The sequence below is a fragment of the Centrocercus urophasianus genome, unplaced genomic scaffold, assembly GCF_019232065.1.
Source record: "Centrocercus urophasianus isolate 14NV4802_14NV808 unplaced genomic scaffold, USGS_Curo_1.0 seq_16, whole genome shotgun sequence".
NCBI lineage: Eukaryota > Metazoa > Chordata > Aves > Galliformes > Phasianidae > Centrocercus > Centrocercus urophasianus.
In genome coordinates this window covers 26253011-26265446 of record NW_024884711.1, presented here as the reverse complement: position 1 = coordinate 26265446, position 12436 = coordinate 26253011, and the positions used below count along the sequence as shown (strand labels likewise).

The 12436-nt window shown below is 38.6% G+C and overlaps 1 protein-coding gene across 1 annotated transcript in view; it reads left to right on the top strand.

Moving 5' to 3' along the window:
- CDK14 (cyclin dependent kinase 14) overlaps nt 1-12436 on the top strand; it is a 238452-nt gene that overhangs the window by 166002 nt on the left and 60014 nt on the right. The window contains exons 9-10 of the mRNA XM_042817068.1: nt 2737-2857; nt 11958-12051. Of these exons, the coding sequence (XP_042673002.1) occupies nt 2737-2857; nt 11958-12051 (215 nt within the window). The remainder of the gene's footprint in view (nt 1-2736; nt 2858-11957; nt 12052-12436) is intronic.

Here is a 12436-nt window from a genome sequence, read left to right as displayed (position 1 = left end):
ACAAATTAATGTTTTGCTTCCTAACTTTCTTGATTCCAGTAATGATCTTCTTATAACTGAGAAACCAGATGTAGCAACCTCAAACGAGGCTTTCATGGAGTTTTGGAAGTGAAAGTAGAACGAAGAATAACTTTTAGCTGTCCAGCAGACTGAGATTACCTGAAAAGAGGCATCCCTTGAAAATGTGATGGATCTCAGTTATTCTGGCCTGGATTAGGGTGGAAGCAATAGGTTGTGAAAGCAGGGTGGGCAGCATCCCAACAGAGGGCAGGATTTTGGCTGAACAATGGCGCCAGTCAGGGAAGATGTATTCAGGTTGGCTACAGTACTTGCAGACCTCCGCCTTAGCTAGAATGGTGGCAGAAACCTGCTGGCAAGCACAAATGTATTATTTGCAGTATGATTTCTGGTATGGCCAGGTGCATATTCCTCCTTACATTGGAGATTTCTTGAGTGTGTGGGTCAAGCACTTTGTACCGGGGGGACCTGCATTCCATTATCACCCCACAAAATTCTAAAGCTTTTGCCAGTTTTTCCAATATCATATTGTATTGCTGGCTTCTTAAAAGTGCCTTTTCCCTGCCTGCCTGGGCTTTCACTCCCATCACAGCTGGGCAGAAGATTAGAGAGGAAAGGATCTGTAACCCAGTTCAGTCTTCCTGAGGCAACAGCAAAGGAGTTCTGGAAGGGAATATCAGGCAGGCAAAGAAGGATGGGGACATTTACCGTCAGCCTTCTCCAATCTTTGCATAATATTTACTTAGTTTAATAACAGTAGGTCAAGATTCACACTTTCAGGGAATACTGTAGGATGGGATGTAGGAGCCCAAAAACTGAGACTTGTGAATGTTTCTCTGTGCTAGGAATATGAGCTATTCATCAATTAGAGCATTTGCTGGATTCTGATTCTCTAGAAACAAAAATGGTAAAGAGGTAAAATGATAGAACGAGGGGGAATAGTTTTAAACTGAAATAGGGGAGGTTTAGGTTAGATCTTAGGAGGACATTTTTAACTCAGGGGGTGGTGATGCACTGGAACAGGTTGCCCAAGGAGGTTGTGGATGCCTCATCCCTGGAGGCATTCAGGGCCAGGCTGGAAGTGGCTCTGGGCAGCCTGGTCTGCTGGTTGGTGACCCTGCACATAGGAGGGGGTTGAAACTAGATGATCATTGTGGACCTTTTCAACCCAGGCTACTCTATGATTCTGTGATAGGTACTGCAGGTAGCATAAAGCTACCTCTCGTCGTGTGAGGTATGCTGCAGTTGCCAACTTTGAGTTCTTTACGTGAGCCAAGTGCTGATCAAGCTAGTGATCAAGTGGACAAATACAAAGGAGATGGAAGTCTGAAAACTGAAGCGGAAAAAAAAAGTTTGTTCATATTTGATTTTTTTTTTTTTAAAAGAAATTTTGGCATACAAGTCAAATTATTCACCTACTCTGTTCTAATTGCTATAATCAGCTGATAATGCAATCTACTGGCAAGATTTGCCATCATTACTATGGAGATGTACTCACTGAGATTAACTATTCTTAAATAGCTTCTCCAGTGCATTGAGAATTAAGGTGCAAAGGACTCTCATATTCATTTTTATGCGATTCTCATGTTGTGTATTTTTTTCTGAGGGCTTGACTGCTTTTTGTTTTATGTGAGGTGCAAGAGATTTTGTTTTTTGTGTGTGAAAGGGAAATCGGTAATTCTTTGTTTAGGAAGACAAAAAGCAGTGGTGCATTGCCCTGATTTCTGTTATTTCTGCATGTCCAGTGTTCCCAGTGAGGGATTGGATTGTCTTAAGGCAGTAAGCAGGAGCAAGTTGCTTCGAAAGGGTGCTTGTAGGTGATGGGAACAGTCACCAAAGTCCTGAATTTTTTTTTTCCATTTTCTTAATGAGAGACACTCTTGTAGGAGAACCATTAGGAAGATATGCATTTTATTGATGTTTATAAAAGCACATGAGAATCTCTCCGAAAATCTTTCCAATTTTACATGAGATAGATTATGATTTTTATAGTTCTGTGAGTTATTTTAAATGATTGACAAGCTTGAAAGACAGTTATTGTAAATAGTGTATTTTTAGTAGGTAAAGCTTTCATCACATTGATTTCTGTTTCTGAGATTGCTGCACTGCCAAAATATATTTTTTGAGAAAGAAGAATTTTGCATGTAACATTTTTTGATGTATTACTGCAATATTAATATTTATTTGAATGGAAATGTCTGAGTGTTTCTACTGCTTTCAAATATAAATTTGAATAAGCAGGCTGAAGTTTGCAGCATAAGTGGCAGAACTTTTCCTTAAGCTCTCCTAAAAAACGTCTCATCTGTGTCACTGTATGTCTGGGAATTCCATTTTCATTCTCTTTTCCTAAGCACTTAAATGAAAAGACTTCTGATGCCTAAGGATGAGTAGTTAATGGAAATGAATAACTTTATTTATTTGTCTTTCATTTAGGTATACCACTTTGTAACTTTACATCTCTCCAGGGCCTTTGGTTGTCATTATCAAAGTCAAATTTTATTATTCCTTCAGAATAACCACAGCTCTGTTAAGCCAAGTATTAAATCATAGATGCTTTCTTTCATTAAGCAATTTATTTTGTTTCTAGTAGAAAAAATTGTTTGCAACGTGAATTCATGATAATGTGATGTGGCCTCATATATACTTTTAGGATCTTAACTCTACAGCAAACCATTTCTTTGTTCAGTTTTTATTAATTTCTTTGTATTTACCCCACAGGTCTTGCAAGAGCTAAATCAGTTCCCAGCCATACGTATTCTAATGAAGTGGTAACTCTATGGTACAGACCTCCAGATGTCCTTTTGGGATCAACAGAATATTCTACCTGCCTTGATATGTGGTCAGTATAGCATCTTTGCACAAGACTCTACGTAGGTGCTCTAGCTCAGATTTTGTGTGTGTAAAACAAATATGCAGCACAATTAATGGTATAGTTAAAGCTGAAAGTCATAGTGGTGTAGCTCATGTGCAGTAATTTCTGTGGTTGACTCAGTTATTTCCATAAATGAATACCCTCCTGCAACCCACGTGGTACCCAGGTGGGTACCTGCTGTTGGCACACCACTAGCAGAGCCAGTTTCAGAGGACAAGTTGTTGCTTCCTGCTCCTTAGCAAATGACTGATAACTATGATGCAGTACATGGTGGATAGTGCTATACGAGCAAAACCTGCCAAAATGCATGACTGGCAAAGCATTGCATTTATGACGTAAATGACCAAATTTGCCCTGACCCTCAGTTATTCTGAGATGTAGCAAGGAGGATCCCAGGATTCTGTGGATGCAAAAATACAGCGTCTGGTTTTAGTCTGCTCTACTCATTAGCAGAAAGTGAGCATGTGACACATTGTTGGACAACTTTCTTTCAAACAAGCAGGCTTTGTTTAGAACTACGGATTTGAAAGGACAGTCTGATGCATGCAGGATACAGCACCTAGCTTGCTTTATATCAGTTAATCCCATGTTGAACAATGAAGGTGTGTGTGGTTTTTTGACTGTTAGAAAGCAAGGTAGAGGTTCTTTGTTCATCCTGTTGGTTTTGAGTTCACAAACCTCTGTAATCTGTGCATGCAGTCATTAGCTAGAACATCAACTTTGTTGACAGAAGCATTGCAGACTGATTCAGGAAATAGTAATGTGTAAGAAAAATATTTTTTCTTCATCAAGAACATCTTGTGTTGTGGAAAAAGTTAATTTGTTTTGAATTTGTGTTTAATCCTTTAGATCTGCAGAACGCATTTACTTTGAAGAAAAACTTACCCTGAACAAGTTTTTAAAAAAATAATGATTTGTTTTGTAGCTTGCTGGATTGTTGAATTGTAGAGTGGGCAGTCTGTGCCAGTTCCCCATCACCTTCTGAGTAAAGATTTTTTCCTAACATCTAACCCAAATTTTTCCTCTTATAGTTTAAAGCCAGTCTGCTCTAGTGATAGTCCTATCACTATCAGACCGTGTAAGAAATTGGCTCCCGTTCTGCTTGTAAGCTCCCTGTAAGTACTGGCCAACTGCAATGAGGTCTCCTTGGAGCCTTCTCTTCTTCAAGCTAAACAGGCCCAGCTCTCTCAGTCTGCCTTTGTACAAGAGGTGCTCCAGCCCTCTGGTCATCCTCGTGGCCCTCTTCTGGACTCTTTCCAACACCTCTGCATCCTTCTTGTGCTGGAGGCCCAGCCATGGGCACGGTACTGCAGATGGGGCCTTACAAGGTCAGAGTAGTGAGGGACAATCAACTTCATCGCCCTGCTGCTACTCCTCCTTTGATGCAGTCCAGGATTCAGTTGGCCTTCAAATTTCTGCTACCCCTCACAAACTGGCCAACTTCACATGGTAGGAATTTTTGTGAAGGCTGATCTACTGCTGCATCTGAAGTCAGGTTACAGCAACTTTCTATTGCATGTGACAGAAGAGCTTTGGGTTTTACTTGTGTGTTTGCTGGATTGCCTGCAACAGCTCTTGCTATGTGCTGCTGAGAGGTGTTGGTCCATGTTTGGGTCACTGCTGTGGATGTGGCATGTCCAGCAGTGAGATCTGCTGGAGCTCAGACAGCCATAGGGCTCCTTTGTGCAAGGCTGCTCAGAGCTGGCTGATAATTACATTAAAACCACTTGGTGATTTCCCAGAGTGAGGGGAAGGCAGAGACGTGGAGAAACCTGTCTTCCATCAGCTACAAAAATAATTTGGTAATTTGTTATCAAAAGTGTGTTTGTAGCATTAGCATTTTTATGCAATTACTGGCATTATGTCCTTATGGCAGAAACTGCATGCTCTCTTGTGTCCTTATTGAGAATCCACATTATGACAAAACTAGGCAGCCACTTCAATAAATATTTAAATAACGCTGAGGCACAAAGCACAGCTGTTTCTCCCGCTTAGAAAAAAAAAAAGACTGGCAAGGGGCCCTTGCTTTACCCGTGATAAATAACATTTCATGGGGGCTCCCAAGGAAGGGCAAGTGGAGCTCTTACTGAGGAGAAACCCAGCTGCATGAAAAAGGAGTCCAAGCATTAACCACTGGACAGTGGCGGAGAAGCAGGTGGCAGAGGCTGCAGGCTATTTTTACACTTCATTTGCTGGTGTAGGGCATTAGGGGAGTAACTAAAAGCTAATGATCCACATACAGTATTACATTCTCCTGCTTTCTTTTTAAATAGCCACTGGCAATAAAATAATATTAATGAAGACATACATGCATTAGTGGTGTCAGACTAGCGATGGAAATCAGTGAATGCAGTGGGCTTTGTGATTTACTGCTGACAGCATTTCATACAGTGGCATTGTGTGAATGTGCTACGCTACCTAAGACTGCATCAAAGAGTTGTGATAACCTTTGATATGCTTGCTTTCTTCTTTTTTCTTTCTTTCCTCTTGATGAGGACTTACTGGTAGCTTATGAAAATGGCTTTGCATTGCCTCTGGTGTAACTTTCCTTAATCCTTGAATTTTACAGTCCTTTCAAAGTCAATGCAAGAAAAATAAGCTTCAATACATAAAGGGTTTATGAATTACTAAAAACCATATATAAGTAATACAGAAACGTAGGGAAAAGTCCCCAAATGAACCTCTTCTATTTTTTCTTTACAGAAAGAATATAGTCTTAGTAAATGAAGTAATTTAAATGGCTTATTAGGCCATTTTTGGTTCTGGTAATGCATGCACTGCTACATCTGGGTTTCTCAGATCAGGAAGTCACTAGGGATGTTTTATTTTCAAGTGCAGCTGGCTAAAAACTGTTTTTGCTAACAGCTGGCAAATTTTGCATATCCTGTTTTGCTTATTAAAAACAAACCTTAGTAACAATTCAGGTAACCTCATGTTGACTTTTTAAATTCACTTTTAGTAATGAAGGTCAATTGTGCTTAGAGCTGTGAAAGAAATTGCTCATAACTAGGCAAGTCAAATGTTATGAAATTGCTTATTAAATCACTGTTATTTAACGTTGTAACATCTGGGTTGATGGACATGATGTCAATTCAGATCATAATCTGGGGTCAGCTATTCACATGAAGATTTTCTATTATACTGATAGACAAATAAATGGTAATTTTAAGGAGTATGGCACTTTCCACATATTGCCTGCTCTGAGGTAGACTCGAGTATTTGATGCAATTCCGCGTGTCCTTTTATGAATAGTTGACAAGTAAAGACCTATGATAGTAATTAAGATATTTATTATTAGACGCGGGTGCATGAAATTATATTTTTACGTAGGAGACATTACAAATGCATCCTTATCCCATATTTGCTGTAAACACTTTGCAGTGAAAAAAAATCTGAGAGTAGAAGTCCCAGTACATACTGAAGAAATGCTGCTTGGGGTCCAAGAGAGAAAACAGTGCAGGGTAGGTTAGTTCTTCTGCTCTCAGTGTTAGTTATGATTGGAACTTTCATGAGAAAGAAATGCTAATCTTCAGTATTAGGATATTAAGGCAAGGATATTGCAGTGACTGTCAAGGTATTGTTAATTAAACTTGTTATTGTCAGTGAGCTCCTCAAAAGTTTTAACAGCTCAGTTAACTTTTGATTGGAAAATTGTCATGGCGTCTAATTTATAGGAATACTGACTGTGAGGAAAACATCTTTGTCTCTGGTTATTGGAAGGGCATTTCAGTTCCTATCTAAAGAACAACTTTTATCCATCTGAAACAAGAGATTTACTATCCTTTTTACACTGATAAAAATGTGTGTGTGTGTGTCAGGACAGGAAAGTATGGATTCATGGGAGGGAAAGAAAATTCAGAAGAGCATCTTCAACAGGATCTTGTGGCAAAATGTTGTTTAATTATGAGGGTGATTTCTTTCTTTTTCTTGCATTTTCCTTTTTTTTCAGAACAAATATGCCTAATTGTAAGATTCTTACAAAAAGTCATCATGCACAATTTGATCTTTCATGGATATCATATTTCTTAGTATAGAATCTGAAAGTTGCTACTGGTTATTGAATCACAAACACTTTGTGGAGCTTTTATATCTAGGTAGCGCAGTGATGCAGGCAAGAACTAGAATGCTATTCTTTCTTAACTTTGAAATCTCATACTTTAAAATAATTTACATTTCATTCATCGTATCTTATTTCTATAGCAATTTTAATGTTCCTTATCAGTATGGGAGGGAAATTTTTCTTCACTGATGATTTCTCCTGTAAGAATTGCAATCTATTTACCTTGTGCCCCTACCCTTTGATTGGTCTGTATTTCCCATGGTATCTTCATTTCATGTATCAAAGACTTGCGGTCAGGAAAGATGAATTCCAACTAAGTTCATCATCCATAATATTCATAGGAGGCAATGGACACAAACTGGAATACAGGAGGTTTGATCTGAACCCCAGGAGCACTTCTGTGCTGTGCAGGTGCCAGAGCAGGTGCCCAGGGGCTGAGGGATCTCCGCCTGGGAGATCTCCAAGAGCTTGCAGGGTGTGAGCTGGGCACCTGCTCTGGAGCAGGGGCTGGGCTGATGCGCCCAGATTTACCTTTCATCTCAGCCATCCTGTGATTATGTTATTCCATTCATTTCTGACTCTGTACTGTTGTAGAACAATATCAGCATTTGATCAATTAAAGAGACACAAGTCCCTTGCTCCTTTCCCCTACAGCTTGTTGTCATAGTTCTGTTCATAAGCAGGATCATACAAATAACCTGGCTAGTCTCTGAATAAATCTGGCAAGAGAAAGGCTCCCATGCCATTCCAACATTTATATTAGAAGTGAATTTTATAGAAGATAAACTATTGCCTCTTTATGAAGAATCCATAAAAACAAGCAGGTTTGTTGCTGCTTTGATTACCATGATATATTTAACAGTGTGTATAAACTGTGTGTATTTTGGTAAGCTTTGTATGAAAACTGTGGGAATATTAACTCTGAGTTTCAGAAATCTTATCAGGAGGATTACTGAAGTAGTTACTTGGCTTTCACAAGATGCCTTCCAACTCTGAAGCCAAATTCTTCACACTGAACATAGGCTTCATGGCCACCTAAAAATCTTGTGTGAAGAGCCAGCATATATCTTTGCTATGAAGATCATGCTGAATGTCGTCACCTTCAGGGAGTCTGTTAGAAAGCATTGCAGATCTGTCCAAGGCAAAGTTCAACAGTTTTTAACATACACAGTAAATGTTCCTCGAGTACTCAGGCTTTATATAACCTCCATTTAAGTATAAAGTAACACAAAATTTGGAAATGACTCCTTATTCCAAAATCTGTTTGTATTCTCTTTTGCAAATCCATCAGGAAAAAATAATAGCTGAAGGAAACAGCCTAAAATCTTTTATACACAGTATTCTCCAGAGCTTTTATATTAGTTTCTTGTAGTATCCAAATACAGATAGGCTGTAGATTGTTCTTGTTGCAGTAAGAATCTTTGCTACACAGAGAGAGGAATGCAAATTCCTGAACCAAAAATATAAAACCAAACTCCAAGTAAGCAAGCTACTTTTAAGACAATAAGTTCTCGAGTTATAGATTTTGTGCAGAGGAAAAACAGAACAGTCCACATCATAAACAGTTTCCTGGGGCATCCCACTTCATTTTTACAGGCTCATTTGCTGTGTCATTTCAAATGCAACAGTAACTCATTTAGCCATGCTATTAACTCTTAGCCCGTGTGAGGATGTGTGGTGGCAGCCAAAGTCCCAGCAAATTAAGCAGGACAATAGAAGAGCAATATTAGATGGTATGGCCACATATGGTCTCATCAATACATCAATAGGTTTAGTCATGCTTTTTGTCATCAGAGAGTAAGCCACACATTTCAACATTAAATGGCTGTCACTTTACTTTGTAAGGTTATCCTATGCTGTTCTATGGGGAAGATCTCTAAGAAAAGCATCTCAGAGTTAGCAGCATTTGGCTTACTTATTCAAAGTTAGAAGACCTACCAAGAGAGTAGAAAAATTTGATTTGAATGTACTAAAATACATTTTTGTCACAAAAATGATTTCTGAAATGCTGCCTGGAAATGACATCTGTGCTGTGTGCCCAGATGATACATAAATAACACGCCCTTGGAGATTCATGCACAGTACAACCAAGTTAATTGGTCGTATTTCACATATCAAGATGTAATCTTTGCATCACAGAAACTAGAGATGGGAGTGATCTGTGAGATAATCTTATCCACCCCACTGTTAATGCAAATCTGGTCCCTGAAGGATATTCATAAGTGTTGCAGCTTGCCTGGTTTCACATGACTGTAACCGTGGAGTTCCCATCCTTTGGGAGGCCCGGGTACAGCATAATCGTTAAGAGTATTTCTCTAACACATCCTGAAGTTTTCAATTCCTAAATGCTTTTTCCCATTTCTGATTATCTTTGATCTACCTATGGTTCTGCGAACCATTAAAATCCTAGCCAATTCTTCACTGTCCTTCATTTTACATAATGTTAAATACAGAGTCATCATGTTCTCCCTGTCCTTTGTGGGTTTTTTTTTAGCCAAGAATGACATAGTTATTTGATTTCTTTCCTTAAGACCTGGCCTGTAAATCACTGTGACTTTGCTCAAAAGTCTCTCTAACCTATTTAGTGGTTTGTGAGCTTTCCAAAACCAAGTCTAAATGTAAAGGCTTTGTACAGACTTTTACGTCCGTTCATGTTCCAGGTGTGTATTTAAGGTTTGTGATTCAGAGTTCCTGCCATACAGTTAGTTTCTACTTGCTGTGTGCTTAATACAAAATTCACTAAGTACACTAAGGCATCTAAAATACCATTCCATCCATTTAAAGTCTTTATGTGAAGTTTTGCCTATTGAGTATTTCATTTCAGTTCAATGTCATACTTTTTTTCCCCCCTCCTCTCTCTCTCCCTCTTTAGTATTCATGTAATCTTTCCTTTCTGTGGGCTTGTTCTTCAGAGTGCTGGGTGAGTGCCATAAGCTTTGAAACCAAGCATAATTTTCAAGTGGGCCAAAGTGAACAGCAGTCCTCCAGCCCAAGGCTGGAAGCTTTTTCATGTTTCTCTCCTCAGTGATTTTAATAGCCTTTTCATTTTTGTATTAGTTGTTCATATAACTCCTCATTTCAACATATGACTAAATGGAGTACTAGGTTACACAACAGCCCGAGTCACTTAATAGGATTCTTCTTTCCAAGCAGGAAATTTTTTCTTCAATAGTATTTGCAGGTTTTTTTCTAGATTTTTGGCTCATTCTTGCAGCAGTTCTGCTAGAAGTGGAAAATTTTGAAAATTTTTCAAATATGTTTTTTCATATTAACAAATATGAACAATCTGGAAAAATCTGTGTGTTTCTTTTATATCAGAGCTAGCTGTAGTTTCTCTGCAGATAGCAAGACATCACTTTAGTGTTAAAATGATAAACTAGTTTGATGAGATGCCCTCTTTCACCAATGTAAACGTGCTCTAATCCCCTTTTCTATAGTTTAAAATCTGTTGTTTTTTTTCTTCTCTTGAATAAACGGCTTCCAGCAGAAATCTTGAATTTTTCTTTGCTTGAGATCCTGATGCTGTTTGTAAGTATTTGACTAAGATATATTGTGCCTATCTGTGCCTAATGAAGCACAAACCAGAGTGAATGATGAGTGGCAGTTTAATCAATTCTGTTCATTCAGTAACCAGCAGCAGCATATGGAACATAAATTTCAGCCTCTCTCTTTTATAAACACCTGAATTATTCCAACCCTGCCTTTAATATTTTCACCCACTTTTTCAATGACTAGGGAGAAACTTTGTTTACTGTATCTCTGCTTTGGGATGTAGAAATGGGAAATGCATGTTTAATTTTCTCTGCAGGAAATTTAACTATCAACTCTCATCGTCTTGAAACACAGAATTATTTCATTCTGTAGTAGTCAGAGCCTTCAGAAATGAGTATAACATGGTTTAGATGCTGATAATCCCAGCTGTAATAGTTTACCCCTGAAAACAGAGTTAAATTAGAGATTACTACTGGAATTTTCAGACTAAAAGGGCACAACTCACAGTTTAAGGGGAAGGTGGAAATGTAGTTGGCTTTGAGAGTTATTACTTCATTCTGATATATATTTTGGGTTATTGAATTGACATTTGCACTAAGTTTTTTTCCTGTGGTTGCTACACAGATGTGGGTTATATGTCATACATGGGATTTTGCATGTGCAAGACATTCTCTCTTACTATTGTTTTTTTGATGGAACAAGTGTTGAACTCCTTTCATCCAGAAAAGGAGCAAATGCAAATTTCTAATTTCTTTTGCTTCTCAGACACAATAATTACACTGGTTATCCAAAGTTCATCATTTACATCCTGCAGAAACTTTCCTCAGGTCTTCAGAATCCATTCTTTTGGCTGTATATTTCTTCCCCAATTTCCTAGCACTTCTGTCAGTGGCTTAAATGTGTGAGATGAGGGGACTAGCACAAAATACTTTTATGCTAGCATGGGGCAAGGACCTGTAGCAAGGCAGCTGTCGTGATGGGGAGAGGAGAGAGACTGTGGCTGCAAGCCTATCCCAGGAGTCACCTGCATTTGGGCAATAGCATAATTCATTGTGGGCAACCATGTATCCTTTTGATTCATTTTTCCAGATTTGCCTCCACTCTGAGCCATTCCAGTGTACCTCTGTGCCATGTTCCTGTCTTGTTCAGCTTCTCTCAGAAATGCTCTTTCAGTGCCACTCCCATATCCCCAGAGTCTGTATGGGAGCATGTTCCTTGGAAAGCACTCACAGAGACAGAAAGCTGCTGCTGTGCCTTTACTGGTGTCAACAACTAGCATGCATTTTCCTCTTATCTCTACTCTTAGCTTTCAAACACCCAAAAAACAAAGTATTTGCGTACATTGTTTTTCAGTAAGTACAAATGCTTGTCCTTCAGCTTGGCACTGATCTGAAATATAATGCAAATAAAATACATTATTTGAATATTGGTGATAGAGACAAATCATTGTTAATAGCGCTTTAATCTAAAATAAAACTTCTAATAATGCATGCTTTTCTTTTTTTCCCTCTGTAGGGGAGTGGGATGTATCTTTGTAGAAATGATTCAAGGGGTCGCTGCTTTTCCAGGAATGAAAGACATTCAAGATCAACTTGAAAGGATATTTCTGGTGAGTTCTTTTTTGCTGATGTAACACACCCAAAATGATGGCTGGCAAATGTTCGTGTATGCCTTTGTGTCAGGAAAGAAGTTGCTGATTGAGCCAAGGATCAGAAGTCTAGTCTACAAGCCAGGTATAATTTACTGTGTATATTCTTGAGGATTTTTCAGTATGTTCAGATTTTGTACAGTATTATTTTTTTCAACAAATATTTTTCGAATAATCCAAAGAAAGAGTCTTACATAGCTGCAGAAAAATAGTTTTCCAGTTGTAAGCCAAAGGAAATCAAACTGGTTTGTTACGCTCACTTTGCACGTGATCAAAAACTACAGCTTTGCTTGGCTTGCTGTTATGCTAATGTTGTAATGTCAGTGGGAAGGATTCTTCTGTGAGA